The sequence below is a fragment of the Sarcophilus harrisii genome, chromosome 3 (assembly GCF_902635505.1).
Source record: "Sarcophilus harrisii chromosome 3, mSarHar1.11, whole genome shotgun sequence".
In the NCBI taxonomy this organism is placed as follows: Eukaryota; Metazoa; Chordata; class Mammalia; order Dasyuromorphia; family Dasyuridae; genus Sarcophilus; species Sarcophilus harrisii.
The window spans coordinates 593,133,749-593,151,925 of NC_045428.1; the positions used below are offsets into that span (position 1 = coordinate 593,133,749).

Consider the following 18,177-nt stretch of genomic DNA (forward strand, 5'->3'; position numbering starts at 1 on the left):
TGAACAGGGACAGCCAGGCAAGCAGACAAGGTCTCTATATTTCTCCAGGTTGAGGGAAGGGATACAGGGAGAAAAGGAGCACATTAGTTTAGGGTTGTTTTTTTTTTTTTTCAAGTTCTTTTGTATCATCCAGAATTAAACTCACATGCACTGAGAGGATTGGCGCGTGTCTGGGTTTCTTGGGCCGGTGTGCGCCGCTGCGATGTGAGCATGCCTGCCTCTCTGTCTGTGTGACACGGGACTAAGGACTGTGAGCATCAGTGTGAGCCGCTGCAGTACTGACTGTGTGCTGTGTGACGCCGGACATCTCTGGCACCCTAGCTGTTTCTCTGGCTCCCCATGACCCCCAAGCCTTGTTTCTGCTGTGAGTTTTCACCTTGGCTTGCTGTTTCTCTGGCTCCCCATAACCCCCCCCCCCAAGTTGTCCCTCAAAAGACCTGCTTAAAGTTTTGGTCTTTTATTTATCTCGGCAGCCTAGAACTTGGGGGAGGTTGCACTGGGGATCAGTCAGCCGATGTCCCAGCCTGAGCCTTGCAGGGCTGGCCGTGTGACCTCAGCTAAGCTACTTCTTAGCTCAGGACTTGATTTCCTCATCTGTAAAATGAGGGGATGGAATAAGGGATGGAGTCACAGCGAGTGAAACTGAAATGACCGAAGAACAAACACATGCCGGGCACTGCCGAGTGCTGGAGAAACAAGAAGAGGAAAAATAGTCCTTGATTTAAGGAGCTTCCAGGGGTCAGACCCAGGGACGTGAACCTTCCCCGGGATAAAGAGCCCGACTGGTCCCACTCTTTAATCCATTTGGGCACTTTGTGAGTCTCAGTCCATTGAAAGGACTCTGCAGGAAACTAAGGCAGAGAGAGGGGGCAGGGATCCTCCTCTGGCTCTAGGAGCCCTTTTCCTTTAAAGTCTGGAATTACAGATGAGCAGGAGTCTCCAAGACCCCCAGATCTTTGTCTGTCCCAGTGTGAATTCCCAGGGGCTCTGCAATAGAGACGGAGGAGAATCCCAGATCCTTTACCCATGAGCAGCCCCTGGTCCTCCTGCTCCTCAGTTCCTCCCTTTCTCCTTTGCTTCCAGTCCTTCTGAGGCTGGCTCGGGCGGCCCTAGTTTCCCAGGAAGCCCTCCCTGCTTCTTTCTACAGCCTGTGGGACTATTTAGGGTCCAAAAATGATTCTCATTCCTCCCTCTTTCAAGTTTTGCAAAACATTTTCTTCATAAGTAATAACCATTCTGGGATTGTGGGACAGGGGGCAGGGGTCAATTATTCCCATTATGTAGATGATGAAAAGGAAGCCGGAGGTCATGTGACTTGCCTTAAATCAGAGCAAGTTGGCAGAGGAAGGCTTCCTGGGTCTTCACCCCATGATATCCTTAAAGATCATTTTGTCCATTTCCCTCATGGTGGAGAGCAGAAAACTAAGACTTGGAAAGCAAGTATTTTCTCAAGCTCATACACAGTCCCAAGATCTCACAAAACCCCAAATGCCTTGGAGTCCTAGCCCCTAGTCCCATTGCTTTCTTTTTTAGGCAATCAGGATTCAGTGACTTGCCCAAGGTCACTCGGCTAGTAGTATCAGAAGTCAAATTTGAACTCGGGTCTTTCTGACTCCGGGGTAAGTGTTCTATCTGCTGTGCCATCTAACTGCACCCCCCCCCCATTCTATCTCACTATCCTGCTCAGCCATTCTCATCACTCTGAGCCCAGCTGGTGCTCCCTTGTCCCAGCCCTTCCAGAGAGTCCTGGGTGATCTCTCTCTTTTTTTGTATCTCTCTTTATCTCTTTCTGTTGCCTTTTCTCTCCATCTCTGTGTGGGTCTATCTCCATCTGTCTCCATGTCTGCCTCTCTCTTCTCTACCTCCTCGCCGCGTTAGCTCCAGAATTATCTTGCTCTGGAAGAGCTTAGCAAAGGCCGGCTTTACCCTCACCCTTTTACCCAGCAGGCCTCTGGGCCTGGTGGGAGAAGCCTTCGGCTCCGTCCCTGAGAAGTCGGAATTTTCGTCCTTCTTCCCTTTGTCTCTGCCCCCTTTGGGCCCCCCCCCCCCCCCCCCCCCCCCCCCCCCCTGAGGCTTCCTTCGCTCACCCCAGAACCACAGCGCCTTCCTCTCCCATCCTTGTCTGTTCTTGATCTGGCTCTAAGGCCCTCCGGCCTCTCATGGGTGGGGGCTGATTTCCCTGCAGAGGCTGCTCAGGAAGAGAAGATAAAGTCCGTGGAGGCAGGAGGCAGAGTGGTTACCACCTTTCCTCCAGCCCCCCCCCGGATCTGAACTTTCCAACTTTAACTCCTTCCTGCCACTCCCCCATTCCAACCCTGGACCCTTTAGCCTCAGCAGCCACAGACTCAGACCGAGCCAGCCAAGTCCTGGGAATCAGGTCCCCCCAGCTCCATCTTCCATCCCCTTTGCCTATGGCCGAATCCGGCTTTGGATATGGGAGGGGGGGACTGCCGGGGAGAAGCTCTTCCGATTCTAGGAGGGTCCAACTGTCGGAGAAAGGCTTCTTTCCTTAAGACTAAGGCTGCCAAATTTGTGGATCTTGGGATACTAAGATCCTAGAACCTTAGAATTCCCAAATCCCAGAAGTCTAGAACCCAAAGAGACTAGATCCTTAGCGACAGAGAACCCTGATACGTTCACTTGTCGAATTCTAGAACCTTCAAAGTCACAAACTGGAGACACTGGAGTCTGGGAAGCATTTTTTTTTTCCCAATTGTATTTCATGTACTTCCGTTCTTTTTTAATCCTGTGGAATTAAATTGTATTCATTTAATACCGTGATTCTCAGAAGGGGTTCACAGACTGCCCAAAGGGTCCCTAGTGCCCCCCAAAGTTAAGAGCCTTTCCTCTAGTCTCGACGGCCAGGAGCTGGAGAGCCCCTGGCCACCTTCACCTGTGGCTAGATTGGGAAGCGGAGGATCTGGATGAGGGGCTGGGAAAATGGGGGGCAAGGGGTTAACCTCCAGCGTGGTACCTGCAGCTTTCCTTCCCTGCTGGGGGCTCTAATTTGGTCTGTGTCTAGACGGCTAATAAGTTGGCTGGCTCGCCTGGGACAGCATGGGAATGGAGATGGGGGAGGAGGGGGTTGGTCTCTGGGGGAGGCTGGGGGCTGCTCCCCCTGAGGACCTGGCAAGGGGCTGGGAGGAGAAGCCACTCTCTGTGGCTAACTGGAAGCTGAGTTTGCTCCCCCCATCACGACAACCCGGGGATTTCTGACTGTCTCAACAGCTCCGTCTCTTCTTGGTCCCCTTTCTGCCGGTCTCATTTTACCTTTCTGCCTCTGTTTCCTCCTCTTCCCTCCTGCCATTCTCTCCATCTGGGCTGGGGGCTCCAAGGCTTCGAGCAATCCAGCCGTTTTTGGCGCCGTCCAAGTCTGGGGGCCCGGGGGGGCGGGGGGGGGCCGAGGGAAGGAGGGTCAGGTTTCTGGCCGTCCCGGACACCAGGTGGGGAGCGAGGCCGGGCCGGCGTGATCACATTTCAGCCTCTAATGGGCAGCCTGCAGGAGCAGGAGCCGGCAGGCGGTCCCTGGGGGAGCCGGGTTAGAGGGGCTGAGGGACGGAGGCGGGGGCGGATGTGAGGGGGACACAGACCGACAGAAGCAGGCAACCGCGCACAGGGGGACAGCGGAGCTGGTGAGCAAGCCAGGGGGTCCGTGAGGGAGGGGAGCCCCCATTTCTGCTCTAGCCCCTCATCCCCTCCTTCCCCATCACCTCACTCTCTCTCTGCTCCCCTGCCTCGGTCCCCGAGTCACCCCACTCCTCCTCCTTGCCTCCTTAACTCGCTCTATCTCTATGCGTCTCTGTCTCTGTCCTCCTCCCAGACCCCCTTTCGCACCCTCTGCCTGAAGCTCCACTTCCTACTCCTCTCTCTCTCTCTCTGTCTCTCTCTCATTCTCTCTCTCTCACACTGCATCTCTCTCTGTCTTTCTGGCTCTTTGACTCAGGACGAAGGGGGTGAGAGCTAGAAATCTCAGTCTTCCTCCTCCCTCCCAGGCTCTCTCTCTCCCAGATGGGGCTGGAAAGAGACAGGGTGACATGGTGGAGAGAAACAGAAAGAGATGCGGGGGGAGACAGAGACTGAGACCATAACACAGAGACCCAAGCATGTGAGAGACATGGGGACAGAGGCAGATCGAGATCAGTTGGAGGATCCCACAGCCCTTTGCTCTTTGCCCCTTCCTCTCTCCCTTCCCAGAACACCTTTCTTCCTTGACCTCCTTATTTACAGGAGAGCACAGGGCAAAGGGATGAGGGGATGGAGGCAAAGAGGTTAGAGATTGGTTTCAGAGGCCTGTCTTCCTGAACTCCGGGAGTTTCTGGGGGAAAAGGAGGGTGACAACCCTAAGATGCAAATATGGGGGTCCAGAGGAGTCACCAGGCGGCAGAAGAGGGAGAGTAACTAAAGTACGATGAAGCACGGGGGCAGTGCAGGGGAGCAGCTAAAATACCGACCATTCCGAGACACGGGTTCTAGTCCCATTGTCTCCGGAACCATCGGAATGGGAGATGGGAATTGCCGCTCTGTCACTGAGATCCTTCCCCGCTTCCACAGTCAGTGTTCAATGAGGCTTTGCAGCTCTAACAGCTTATATGGCCTCAGATTCTAGGCTCATTCCTCGTTCTCTTGGTCTGTGTATGTTCTAACATTCTGCATTACAAGAACATCACTGAGAAGCTCCAAGATCCCGTTAACGTAAGACTCTAGGACTTTGTGAGAGGGGGTCTCTTGGGGGGACTACTCCGAATCGGCAGACAGGACGAGGGGTGAGATCAGTCCCCAGATACTGCCCTAAAGTGTCCCTTTCCTCTGGATGAGGGAGGGCAGTAGCACACCTCCCTCCCACTTCCTCCCACCCCAGGAGGAAATGATTGGGTGGGAGGTGAATTTCCTTGATCTCAGGAAATTCGGTGCTTGGTTTTCTCTTCTGCATCCAAGGGGCTCCAGGTAAGGGAGATAAAGCCATTTATTGAATCGATCAGAGAAGAAATGAAAGGGGTGACTGAGGAACAGAGAGAGAGAGGGTGGAGGGAGACCAAGGAGGAAGGAGAGAGGGGGCGATTGGGACAAATGGGGAAGACTTGAGAGTAGGGTGACTGGTGGACGTAGACAGGGGAAACTGAGGGACAGAGAGTTGGAGAGGAGGGGGATTGAGGATTGAAGGAAGGAGGGGGAGAGGGAAACTGCTGGGGGGGGGGAGAACAGTGATGTGGGTCAGAAAAAAGCAGGCTAAAGGAGAGAAAAAGGGGCACTGAAAACAGAAGTGGGATTCTCCAGGGGAAAAGATCCCGAGGAACCAAAAATGGGAGAGATTCAGAGAAGGGACATGTGAATGGAAGAGATGGAAAGGACTAAGGCGCAGAGCCACGTCAAAGAATACACAGCGAGAGGAGACGCTGAAGGTCAAGGCTGGGAGAAACTGAGGGACTAGAAGGGAAATAGGGAAAGAAAGAGGGATATTTGGGAGAAAGAGAGACCAAAGGGCAGAGAGGGGAGAGCGGAGGGACAGAGAGGGGTGAAAGTAAGGGTTAGAAAGGCAGGCTGAGGACAGAGAAGGAAGTAGATGGGAGAAAAAGGGATACTGAGGGAGAGAGTGGAAAGCAGAGAGACTGAAGAACACAGAGAGAAATGGATGGATGCAGAAAGAAGGGACTTAGAGAAGTGGGTGGGAATGATGAAGGGCCTGAAAGCAGGAAATTCAAGGAAGAGGAGTGGGGGATATTTTAAATATCAAAAGGGCAAACTGAGGGGCTGGAAGCCTAAAGCCAAGGGGAGGAGGGAGGAGGCGCCGAGGTAGAGTCATGGTCTTGGCTCCCAATGGCAAAGAGAGGATGGATGTTAGGGCCTGGGAATTGTCCGGGGCCAGACAGGGGGCCAGGGTTGCCGAGCGGACTTGACCTTTCTCTCGGTGGATCAAGAGCCCATTCTGGAGCTTTGATGCCAGGGGAATATAAGTGAGCCAGAAGGGCAGGCTGAGTGCCCAGGAGCACACACACACAAGACGCCCTCCATACATAAGCACGTGTACCTTACACAGGTGCACACCCATGGGGCTGAAGTCACCTAATGTTAGGTTAGCCACGCCAGGATAACTTGCTAGATATGAAATGAAGGGGAGAGGGTTGGAGCCCTAGCTTTAAATCTAAGTTCTGATTCTTACCATGTTTGTGACTTCCGATGAGTTGAAAGACTCTGGGCCTCAGTTTCCCGATCTGGAGAATCTCTAAGGCTCTTTCCAGCTCTAGATCTGTGACTCCCAAGTCCTCCCTCCCTCCCCTTTCTATCCTGGGTGAGTAAGCGGAGATAAAGTGCATTCCTTCCTACATTTCGGCTTCGGCCTCTGTAAGACGGGATTTCCCCGGTTCGGGCTTCTTGTCCAGAAGAAAGAGCAGAGAAAGTCTCAGCATCCTAGGACTGCCTGCCCATTGTTTTCCCGGGCCTGTCCATTGAAGTGTGCCTTGAATGTAACTGCGTGTTTCCGGCCGTGTGCATGGGGCGGCAGGCTCGTCTCTCCCTTGGCCGCTAAGCTCCTTTGCCTGTTTTGTGTTTCATTAGGCCGGAGCCTTCGCTCTGTGGATCAGCTCCAATTCATCCCGTCGATAGCTCGCTTGTCCATATTTGGATCCCATGTCGCCTTTCCCCTCGGCCTTTAGCTTATGAGCTCCTGGGGAGTAACGACTGCCTTCTGCTACTCTTCCTATTCCTAGGGCTTTGCAGTTGCCAGGCCCTCAGAAGGTATTAATAATTGCTTATTGATTAACTAACTGCTGCGCGATTTTTCCAGCTCCCCCAGGGGAGAGGCAAGCTGTTGAGCTGGGATTCTGGACGCCTGGGTCCTGCTTTTTTTCCTCTAGGACTGTCTGCTTCTTGGGGTGCACATTTTGCTTTCAGATGGAGGGAGCTACTTCTCCTTGGTGACTCCAGACGGATAGCTCCATCCTTCCAGAATCTGATGATGAGTTAGGTAGGAACAGGCAGCAGAGACCCCCGACTCATTCTGTGAAACTTGAGATGTCATCCGGTCCCCCCAATCCCCGGTTTTATTGAGAGAATCAAGTCTTCTCCTGCCCCCCAAATTTGCGCAGGGCTCCAGGGGGTGTGAATTTGGATTTCAGGTCTCCTAGATCCTAGCTGGCTCTCTTTGCGACCTCCCATGCTGTCCCCTCCTCCAGTGGTGCAATTAATATTCATGGGATAAAATTCCTGGGTTTTTCCCCCAGAAAATTTTTTGGGTTTAAATTGGGCCCTTTTTCCCCCCCCGGGGATTTTGGGGAATGATTTTCCTTTTTTTTTTAAATTTTCTTTCCTTTTTGAGAAGTAAAACCCCGGGACCCCCTTTTCCTTTTTGGGTTCATTGGGTTTTGGGGGGGGAAAGTTTTCTTTCCCCTTTGCCCTTCCTTTTTATTGGGGCCCCCGGGGTCTTTCATCCGGGGTTTTTTGGTTCAATTTTCCGGTTTTCCCGGTTTTTAACCCCTTTCCCTCCTTTTTGTTTTTTCAAAAAAATTTTAATTAGGGCCTTTGGGTTTTCCTTTTTTTTAAAAAAAAGGTTTTTGTTTCCCCTTTTTGTTTGGCCCCCTTTCCCTTTGGGCCCCGGGCTGGCCCCTTTCCTTTTTCTTTTTTTTGCCTTTCCCCGTAAGGGCCCATTCCCCTTTTTTTTTCCAAATTTGCCCCTTTTCGGGAAAAAGGCCCCCCTCCCCCCTTTTTTTTTGGCTTTTCCTTCCTTCCCCTCCCCCCCGGGTTTTTTTCCCCAGGCCCCAACCCCGCCCCCCCCCTTCCCCCCCCGGGTTTAATTTTTTTTTTTTCCCGGGGGGGTTTCCCCCCCTCCCCCCTTTTCCTTCCCCCCCCGTTTTCCTAAGGGCCTTTTTCCCCCCCCAAGCCCCCCGGGGGCGGGGGGCCCGCCCACCCCCCCCCGCCCTCTTTCCCTCCCGCCGGCCCCCCCCCTCCCCTATTTGTTCCCCCCCCCCGCACCCGCGGGGGGTTCCCCCCCCCCCCCCCCGGGGAGGGGGCCTTTTGGGGGGGCGGGGGGACGGGGTTTTTGGGGCCCGGGGGGTTTTTTTTAAATTTTGTTTTTTTGGGGGTTTGGAATTTTTGGGGGGGGTTTTTTTTTTGGGGTGTGTTGGGGGGTTTGGTGGCGTTTGGGGGTTGGCCAGGACCGGGGGGGGTGGGGGTGGTTTGGCCTTTGGCGCGGCCCTTTTTGGGCGGCCCGGGGCGGCCCTTGCCGGCCGGGGTTTGGGGGGGTGGGTTGGGGGCCCAAAGGATTTGGGTCGGGCTGGTTTTTTTTGGGGTTTAAATTTTGGGTTTGGGTTTTGGGTTTGGCGGGAAAGGCGGGAAGGGGTTTGGGGGGGGGGAAGGGGCCGGCGGCTGCCCTCCCTGGGTTTTTGGGGGGGGTTGGGGGGGTTTTGGGGTTGGTTTGGGGGGTGGCGGGGCCCCGGGTTTGGAAGGTTTTAAAAATTTTTGGGGGGGGGGGCGGGTAGCGGGTTTTGGGGTTTTGGGGGGGGAAAGGGGGGGGTAGGCCCAGTGGGGGCGGGGGGGTTTTGGGGGGGCGGGGGTGGGGCGGGGGTTTGGGCCCCGGGGGGGGAATTTTGGGGTTTGGCCGGGGGGGGGGGGCGGGTTTTTTTTGTGTGTGTTGGGGAGGGGGGGGGGGGGGGGGGGGGGGGTGGGAGGGGGGGGGGGGGGGGGGGGGGGGGGGGGGGGGGGGAAAAGGGGGGGGGGGGGGGGGGGGGGGGGGGGGGGGGAGGGGGGGGGAGGGAAAGGGAAAGGGGGGGGGGGAAAGGGAAAGGGGAAGGGGGGGGAGGGGGGGGGGGGAGGGAGGGGGGGGGGGGGGGGGGGGAGGGGGGGGGGGGGGGGGGGGGGGGGGAAAAGGGGGGGGGGGGGGGGAGGGGGGGGGGGGGGGAAAGAAAGGGGGGGGGGGGAAGGGGGGTTTTTTTTTGGGGGTGGGTTTTAGGGACAACAACAAAGACGAGGGTGGGGTTGGTGTTTGGGGAGAGAATGTTTTAAGTTTGGTTAAGGTTTGGAAGTGTGGGATGAGGTTTTTCATGTTTGCTTTCGGATTCCCGAGAGAGTGAGGGTCGGTTTTTCCGGCTTGGCAGCTTTTGGAGGAGGGGGGGGGAGGAAAGGAGGATGGGGGAGATAAGTGTTTAGGATTAGGGTTTTCTTCATTTTAGGATGGGAGGGGTTTTTTTCTCACTTTCCCCCCCTTTTAAAAGAGAAAGGGGCAAATAGACTGAGGATTTCAAAGTATTTTGTCCAATTTTCCCTTTAGGGGATGGTTGGGCAGGGAGGTGAGTGGGCATTGGTTTAATTTTCTAAAGAGAAATTTTGGAAATTAATAAGTGGGGAGGGGGGGAGAGAAAGGAAAAATTTTAAATGAGGAAATATTGGGGGAAAGGGGGAGGGACAGGGGTGTTTGTGGGCCAGGATTAGGGTGAGGGGGAAATTTAATTATTCACCTTTTGTTTTGGGAGAGACAGAGGGGGAGAGGGGGGGAAAGGGAGTTAGAGTTTTGGGGCATGGCTGTGTGATTGGGTTTTTTCTCTTTCAAAAAAGGGGTTGTGGGGGGATTTCATTAATTAAGGGCCCTTTAGTTTGGAGATTTTTCCCTTTTGTTTTGGAATTTATGTTTGTGTTTTTGCCAAATTGGTTCCTAAAACTAAATATTCCATTTTTTTTTGTTTTGTTTTTATGTTTAACTCCCATTATATGTATTATTTTTTTAATACAATTGTTGGGCAAATTTGGAAGAGAAAATGCAAAGGGAAACATGGGAGAGAGAAAAAAAAAGAAATATTTGGATTTTAAGGAAAGATTTATTTAAATTTTTCCCTCCCCTTTTCCCCCCCTTTTTCTTCCTTTTCCTTCTTTCCTCCTACTTTTTTCCTTTTTTTTAAATTTTTTTCCTCTTTTTCTTCCCCTCCCCATTTTCCCTTTCCCTTTTTTTTCCTCCTCCCACGGGTTAAGGGACTTGGGTTTTAACCCCTATTAATGTAATGCGAGGTTGATTGCTTGTCTTCCTAATTTAGGGGACGCTTTCTTCCTTTTTTCAACTTTCAATTCTTTTTTGTGATTTTTAATCTTTGAAAGTTTTTCCTTTTCCATTCCCCAAACCGGGGTTTTTTCGGAGGTTTAATTTGCATGGAAATCCCCCTTTGGGAATTCTTTTTAAAGCCCTTTCCAGCTTATGTCCAAAGCCTAGGTTTCATTTTCTTTTAAAGACTTTCAAAGCTTTACTTCTATTTCGGGCCCCGCTTTAGTTCTAAATCCCTCCCAGATCTAATTTTAGTGTTTTTTAAACATTTGAAAGCTGGAATCCTTGTTGGTCCCCTGCTCGGAGCCGAGGTCCATTAATGGCCTTTTTCCTAAGACCTCCATTTGGAAACCCTATGTTCTAAGGTTCCTCCCAGATTGACATTTATGTTCCAAAGTTCCTTCCAGCTAACATTGTCTGTCCCAAGACCCTTTCCAGCCCCGACGTTCTATATTCCCAGGCCCCGCTAGCCTCTGACATCCCATGTCCTACGATCCCTCCAAATTCAGTGTTTTAAGGACACTTTGAGCTTGGCCATTCTACGCTGTAAGGTCTCTCCTGGCTCTGACAGGAAAACCGGAAGGGATGAGGCGATGAGATGTCCCCTCCTTTCCCCTAGACTCCGGGCAGTATCTTTGGACCAAAGATGTCTGCCTACAGTTCTCCCCAATGCATCAGGACCTGGACAAAGCCCAAGCCAGTGTGAATCAGACTGGAGTCTTACATCAAGTGACCAGCTGCAAGCTCTCAGGCCAGTCACTCCCCCTTTCCGGGTCTTCATTTCTCCCTCAGCACCAGATTGAGGAGTGGATGGGGAGGGTTTGTGTCCTTCAGGACTCCTGCTGCCCCCTTTCCCCTCTACCACCCCTTTCCCTCTCCTGGGAATTTTGCCCAAACCCTTCTGACCCCTGTTACTTTTATGACTTCCCTGCTGAGGAAGGTTGGACAGTCTGTTATTTGTCCTTAAAATCCCTCCTGCCTCTTAGGGAGGTCAACAATGCTGTCCCTCCATTTCTCTTTTTTTTTTTTCCCTGAGGCAATTGGGATTAAGTGACTTGGCCAGGGTCACACAGCCAGGAAGTGTTAAGTGTCAGAGGCCACATTTGAACTCAGGTCCTCCTGACTTTAGGGCTGGTGCTCTATCCACTACACCACTAGTTGCCCCCTCTCCATTTATTTTCAGAAAGAGTCTGTGTGTCCAGATATTGCAGAATGTTAGGCCTGAAAGGGGACTGGAGACCCCTTTCCCTTCCCATTTTGCAGTTAAGAAAACTGAGGCCCAGCGAGGTAAAGAGATTTGGGGGAAAGTCTAAAGTGCTGTTTGGAAATGGCCTTTAAGATTCCAATTTTAAATCATTTAGTCCTGAAAGTATGATAGTGAGAAGAATCTTCAGGAGAGATTTGGGGTTGAATCCTATTGTTAATACTTTCTGTGTGATCCCCGGGGGAGTCAGCTCACCTTGCTGAATCTCAGTTTCCCCATCTGAAACATGGGGTATTACCCACTTCACAGGGATGTTGGGAGGATCTGAAGCCACCATGGGGTGCAAAGCACTTTCCAAAGCATAAAAAATGTCAGCTATTTGTTTCTTCCCAGTCTCCTGTTCTCTCTCTGGGTTAAAAGTCCTGCAGTCCTTCCGCTGGCCCTCATGACCCGGTTTCTACTTCCTCCCTCCCCTCCTTTCCTGAGCTCCCTGCTTTAGACAGGACCCAGTGTACCCTCTTAGATGGGCTGCCTCTGTCTGGCCGGGCAGCTCCCTCAGGAAGGCAGCAGGAACCCAGTCATCTCCGCCTCCTCCGGGCAGCCCCCTCAGGAAAGGATCATGCCATTAATCTATAACATCTCATTCAGGGGAGGGACTGCTGAGAGCAGAGCCTAACTTCCTGCCCAGGGTAGGAATCCCCTGACTGGCCTCTAACCACAGTCATCCATCATTTGTTTGGGTACATTCAGTGACAGGAACAGACTCAAATTCCCATTCCATTTTTGTAGATTTGCAATTGTCAGGGGAAAAAATGGGTTCTAGTCCCCACCATGACCTTGGATACTTAAGTTGAGTCCTCTACTTCAATCTTCCTAGCTGTAGAATGGCCATGTGGGGATTAGACAATTTTTTTCTTATTTATTTTATGCTATACATGTCCATTCGTTTTTTACATATTTCCTTAATGAGTCAGATTGGAAGAAAACAAATCAGAACAAAAGGGGAAAATGAGAAAGAAAAAAATAAAAGGTGAAAATAGAGTTCATTGATCCACATTCAGGCTCCATAGGTCTCTCTCTGCCTGACATTTTCCATCCAAAGTTTATTGGGATTGCCTTGGATCACGAATTGCTGGGAAGAACCAAGGATTAGACATCTTTAAACGTCTTTCTAGTCCCAACGTTCTGATGTGCCCTTTTCAGAGACCACAGACCGAGGAGGGGGCCTGTGTTAACCCCACATTTCAGGGAAGTTGACAGTAGTGACATCTCCCCCGCAAAGTGGGATTTCAAGAGAAAAGGGTGAAGAGACTCTCAGGTAGTTTCCCACTGCCTCCAGTGAACAATGGTAAGAATTTCTCACAGTCCCAGTTCAAAAAGGAATGGATCATTTCTCCCCCTGGGGAGTTTCCCATCATACTCCCTGTTCTTAAAGTCCTTGGTGGAAGACAAATGAGTTCTCCACCAGCATCTGTTCCCATAGCCCTTAATGGTATAGGAAAGGGATCTTTCACAGGTCACCCATGGGGAAAGGAGGCCTTTCTCACAGTCCTCTCAGGCGGAGAGAAGGGGTCCTCCATGTATCCATGAAAACATGGGATACATGGGATATGGAAGGACCCCAGGCAGGCACTGGGTGGTTTAGAGAGGCTGCCCATAGTCTGATGGAGGGGAAGAAGGATCTTTCAAAACTCCTTTAAGACAGAGAGAAGCTTCCCAACATCCTATGTAGGTGAGGGGACATTTCTCACAAGGGGAAAAATCTCTGGAAGAGAAGGGAAGGGAAGGAGAAAAAATGAAGGGAGAGGAAGAGGAGGAAGAGGAGGAGGAGGAGGAGGAAGAGGAGGGGAGGGGAAAGAGGCCAGGGAGGGGAAAGAGGCCAGGGAGAGGAAAGAGGGAAGGAAAGGAGTAAGCACAGTGGAGGGAGAGGGGAGAGAGAAAGGGAGGAAGAGGGGAAGGTGAAAGGAAGGGATGGGAAGAACAAAGGCAGGAAGAAGAAAAAGTTAAAAGGAGGGATGGGAAGGACAGAGGGAGAGAGAGGAAAAAAGAGAGGGATGGGAAGGACAGAGGGAGAGGGAAAAGATGGGAAGAGGAGAGAAAAGTGAGGAGGGAGGGGAGAGAAGGGAGTGGGAAGGACAGCGCAGGAAGGAAGGCCAAGAGAAGGGACGAAGGAGGAAGAAAGTTTGGAAAAGAAGGGAGGGGAGGAAAAATGAGGGGAGGGGGCGTTTCCCCCCAAGTCCGGAAAGCGGAGGGAGGGACGACGCTCCTTTCCAGGCTTCGGAAGACGAATCTAGAAGATTAATCAGCATTAATCGATCACCTCAAGGAACGTGACGTCACAGCCAAGATTCGTGACATCACAATGGCCGGTCCACTTCGCAAAGGAATCCACGAGCTTTTCCCCGCCTCCGCCTCCGCCTCTCAGGGAATTGGACTTATTTACATATTGATAAGGGCAAAGGCCCAAAGCGTCAGGCGGGGCGTGGTGGCGTCATCACGCCCCTCATTGACGGAGTAGCGCATGCGCACAGGTTCCCACCCCGCCCACGGTCAACCGGCTACGACGCGCGCGTGCACCGAGGGCTCGCGCCCCGGTGTCACCCGGCCTGGCCGTGACGCACGTGCGGCCGCCAAGATGGTGGTGGGCGCGTTCCCCATGGCGAAGCTGCTGTACCTGGGCGTGCGGCAGCTCAGCAAGCCGCTGGCCCAAAGGATTAAGGAGGGGGCGCGCCGGAGCCAATTCTTCCGGAACTACGTCTGCCTGCCACCCGCCCAGCGTAAGCCTGACCCCAGAATCCCCCCGTTCCCTGTGATGGTCCTTTCCGGACCTCGAGCCCCGCCCCTCGCTCTCCTTCCCCTCCCACCTGAGTGGCTAATTAGAACGCGGCGCGCGACCCCACCTAGCCAATCAGGAGACGCTGTCGCGCGCCGGAGAGGCGGGTCTGTTCCCGTTCTCTCCTCTTCCTCTCGGGACAGCCAGCTAGCCCAATGGGGGTGCCGCGTACTCTCTGCACCGGCCAATGGCTGGAAACCGCTGTGCCCCGGCCCGCCCTTTCTTTTTCTCTCCCACACCCTCGTGGAGGCACGGCGAGCCAATGGGGAAGTGGCAATGCTGAGACGGACGGCGACCTTAGCCAATGGAGAGGATGGCAGGGCGGGCAGGGCCGGTCTAGTTTGACTTTGAACCGGAGGAATGACAGAGGCGGGGCGGGGCTTCGGGGTTATTGGGACCTGGGTGTGGGGAGGGGAGGACCGGCGCTTTGAGATGCGGATGGGGGGCGGGGGGGGGGGGGGGGGGGGGGGGGGGGGGGGGGGGGAGTGAGCCTGGGTCCCGATCCCGCTTCTGCTGCTCCGGGGGCTGTGTGTCCCGGGGGGAGCCGCGCACTCTCTGGTCCCCATCTAAACTCGCTGACCGGGCCTCGGGCCGAGGGAGGAAGCTGGCCGCTGTTGGCAAAGCTTTGCCCGCCCTGGGAGGAGGGGCTCGTGTCGCCCATTCTGCAGATGGGAAAGCTGAGGCAGAGGGGGGAGTGCGTTCTGTCGGGATCCCCCAACTGCTGAGCGCCCGATGTCACGTTTGAGCTCGGGATCCGGAGCTGTTACTCGGCCTGTCACTGAGCCCGCCCCGAGTGCCCGAGCTGTAGCTGGACAGCTCCCGGCCCGGCCTCCCCCGCCGCCGCCTCCGCTCTGGAACTTGGCCCCTGCTTACCTGGGGCCTCCTCCTTCCAGTCCAAAGATGGGCGGCTCTGGCACAGGCGCAGGGGCGGCTGGGCCTCCTCCCCGGCGGGGATTTCTCGGCCTCCCATTGTGCTTCCCGAGAGCTGCTGCCCGGCTGCCTCCGGGGAGAGCTTCCCCACCAGCCTGTGGCCCGGCTCGGCCCCTGTGTGTCCCTGCAGCTGCCCGCTTCTCTCTGGGATCCTTCCGTGGGTTCCCTGTTGGAAGGGGGACTAGAAAGGCTCCCACTGGCCGTCCCCGCTGGGCCTGGCGCTGCCGGTCAGGGGTCAGGGGTCGGGGGGCCCGGGCCGCTTCCTGGTGACGGCTCTTCCGTCCGGCTCCTCCTGCACCCGCTCTTCCGGGACAGCCTGGCTTTGTCAGTGGGGCTTCCCCAACAGGGAGCCGGGGTGGGGGTCCTTTCTGGTTCTGTGGTATCGGGGATCTGTGTCTGGGGATCCCCAACTTCCCTCAACAGAGGGAGCAGTCAAAGGGGAATGGCCGCTTGTCTCCCACGGTTGCTGTTCTTTCCCTAAGGTTCGGAAGACTGAGACGGTCATTCCGACGCGATATGCCCGGCTCCTTGGGACCCCGGCGGGGTTTGGGGGGATGAGGTAATCGGAGCCCCGCGGCGGCTGTCTGAGCCCCGCATTGAACCCAGGGCCGGCGCTCCAACTGCCTGCTTCGGAGGCGTCTTTGGGGCCCATTCACATGGGTCCCTGTACCTGCCCCTTCTCCTCTGTGGGACCTGACCCCGAGGCTGCTGTAAGAGGCTTCCCGTCCCCGCCCTCGTCCCTGTTGGAAGGGGGACTGGCCTCTGTGATGGAGAGTCCCCTGCGGTGGCCCCCGTTAGATCCGATGTAAAAAGGAGCCGGCCCCATTTGGGCTTCTCTTGGTGAGGTAGCTGGAGGGGTTTGCCTTTTCCTTCTCAGCTCATTTGACAAAAGGGGACACTGAGGCAAATAGGACCGAGTGGCTTGCCGGGGGTCTCCCAGCTCCGAAGTGTCCGGGCCTGGGCTCCGCCTTCTTTCTCAGACTCCTTATCTCTTTCCCCTTTCTGCTGGGAAGGACTAGGAGTATTTGTGGCTGGCTTTACCTCCTAGCAGTGTTTCCTACCACATTTCTGCTACTTCAGTATCTGGGGGCAAACATAGCATCCTAATGTCCAGCGGCTTCCTCCTACCATTTACCTGGCCAGTGGGGGCCCTTCCCAGCAGGCCCCCAGGTGTCTGCCCTTGCTTTTAGACTCCCCGGGCCGCCCCCTGAAACCTCTGAGGCCCAGGTCCGTGGCTGGCTCCTTCCTCGAGGGCCCCAGAAACCCTTGGGCAGCATCTCGGGCCAATTCTCTTCCGTTTATGGTGGGCTGGGAACCTTATGGACCCTTTCCCCAAATAAAGCGTTTAAATGCATCAAATAGAGTGGGCAGAAAAGGATCCAATTCTATTGAAATACATCTCTCCAAATTCCACCAGCTCGCCAGTTCCTCAAGGTGTTCTGAATTCTTGACAATCAGGGGACCCCAGACCGGACCCCTGCTCTATAGGGCGTAGTGTGAAAGCCCTCCAGAGGCCGTGTTCTTCTCCCACCCCCTTCCCACCTCCTTCCTCTCTCTACTCTAGAGCGGAGTTTCCTCGGAGGGGAACTGACTTGGCCAAGCAGACCTAGTTCTAGGACTGGGCCCTTAGAGGCCATTTCTATTTCACAGGTGGGGAAACTGAGGCCTAGAGAGGGAAAGGAGTTTGTCCAGGGCCCTGGCCCCCATCCCGGCCTCACCCCGCCCTCTTTCATCTCTGCAGTGTACCACTGGGTGGAAATGCGGACAAAGATGCGGATCCTGGGCTTCCGGGGAAGCACCATCAAGCCCCTCAACGAGGAGGCTGCGGCCGACCTGGGGGCCGAGCTGCTGGGGGAGGCCACCATCTTCCTGGTGGGCGGCGGCTGCCTGGTCATGGAGTATGTGCGCCACTCCTCCCAGAACAAGCGCAAGGAGGAGGAGCAGCAGCTGGTGATGGAGTCCTTTCAGCACGAGCTCAACTTTCTCACCCTGAACGTAGAAACCCTGCAGACTCAGCAGGCCGAGATCTCCCGGAACCTGGAGACCATCAAGGGGCTAGAGACCCAGATCAAAGAGCTCAGGGAACTCCTGGAGAAAAAGAAATAGAGGCTCCTCTGGTTCCAGGGGGGCCATGGCCATCTCCCCCCACGCACCAGCCCTGCCGGGGAAGCCTTCTCGGGCCCCCTCCGAGGGGATTGTTGCCAACACGGTCCCTCACACCCTTGGCCCCAACCACTTCTTGGGGCATTTGCGGCCCGTGTGACATTTCCCCTCTCCCCACCTGCTTCCTTCTTTGAGGATGGGCCAGACTTTCCACTTCATTTTCCTCTGTCACGTCCTGGGAGTAAAAAATTGGCCAGTGTGCTGCTCTCCTGTGGTCGTATCCACCTCCCACCGCACCCCTGCCCCCGTTGGCGTCTTCTCCCCAGTTCCCCAGGCAACTCCCTCCTGCCTCCCTTCTCCCTGTGCATCCCGTCCAGAAGTCTCGGCTCCCACAAGGGGGGGGGGGGGGGAGGTTTCCATCCTTCCCCCTTGGAGCCTTTCAGGGCCTGCCTGTGATTTCTACATCCCCCCTTCTTTGACCCATGGAGAAGTCTCTTGGAGGCACCTTAGTGGCAATCTCACCCCACCCCACTCCCCACCAGCCCTCCTTGGATTATCTCCATTCCTGGCTTGGATGGGGGGGGGGGGGTCTCATGTCCTTTTTTCTTGGGCTGGGTCTGAGAATCCCTCAGCCCAGCCTCCTGTTACCCGGAACCTGCTCCCATGGATCCCACCTTCCCAAGATTCCGTCCACATTTTATCCTTCTCTCCCCGGTCAGGGGCAGGAGTGACCCCACCGGTCCAAAATCCCAGGGGGAAAACCTGCTCCCCGTCCTCCTCCCGGGTACATGAGAGCCCTGGATTTTGTCAGGGCTCCTCTGCCTTCCCACGGGGTGGAGGTGGGGCACCGCCCCCTTGGAGGAAGCTGGGTTTGGGGCAGATCTCTGGGCCGGTTCTATTTTTTACAACTGTAAATACTTCACAATTAAAGCGGGGGCCGTCCTCGCCGGGTCAGTACACTGATGGTCTGTGTGGTGCAGGGGAAAGGCGGGGTGACCCCTCCTGAGGTCGGAGGGTTGAATGTTTACAGTTGTTCACACTGAATGGGACCTTTCAGGTGAAGGCTGCAGGCCCCCCTCTCCCACC

At 54.8% G+C, this 18,177-nt stretch overlaps 1 protein-coding gene and 2 long non-coding RNA genes across 3 annotated transcripts; 2 read left to right on the plus strand and 1 right to left on the minus strand.

The window, feature by feature from the left end:
• Positions 1–26: 26 nt before the first annotated feature.
• Positions 27–4,403, minus strand: LOC116423041. The gene is made up of 3 exons (XR_004233527.1): positions 2,352–4,403; positions 2,088–2,188; positions 27–1,428 (listed from the first exon to the last, which is right to left on the minus strand). It is a non-coding gene; the product is annotated as an uncharacterized LOC116423041 (long non-coding RNA).
• A 116-nt stretch (positions 4,404–4,519) lies between these two features.
• On the plus strand, positions 4,520–6,987 carry LOC111719939. Its single transcript, XR_004233520.1, has 3 exons — positions 4,520–4,692; positions 6,553–6,732; positions 6,852–6,987. It is a non-coding gene; the product is annotated as an uncharacterized LOC111719939 (long non-coding RNA).
• A 6,432-nt stretch (positions 6,988–13,419) lies between these two features.
• OPA3 (outer mitochondrial membrane lipid metabolism regulator OPA3) lies at positions 13,420–18,048 on the plus strand. The gene is made up of 2 exons (XM_031963898.1): positions 13,420–14,002; positions 16,730–18,048. Exons 1-2 carry the CDS (start codon positions 13,747–13,749, stop codon positions 17,092–17,094), a joined length of 621 nt encoding a protein of 206 aa, XP_031819758.1. The 5' UTR covers positions 13,420–13,746; the 3' UTR covers positions 17,095–18,048.
• Positions 18,049–18,177: the final 129 nt, after the last annotated feature.

Excerpts from the sequence above, each read along its gene's own strand:
- OPA3 (XM_031963898.1), top strand. The coding sequence starts at position 13,747 with ATGCGCACAGGTTCCCACCCCGCCCACGGTCAACCGGCTACGACGCGC. Across the intron at positions 14,003-16,729 it reads CTGCCTGCCACCCGCCCAGC|TGTACCACTGGGTGGAAATG; the intron begins GTAAGCCTGACC and ends TCATCTCTGCAG.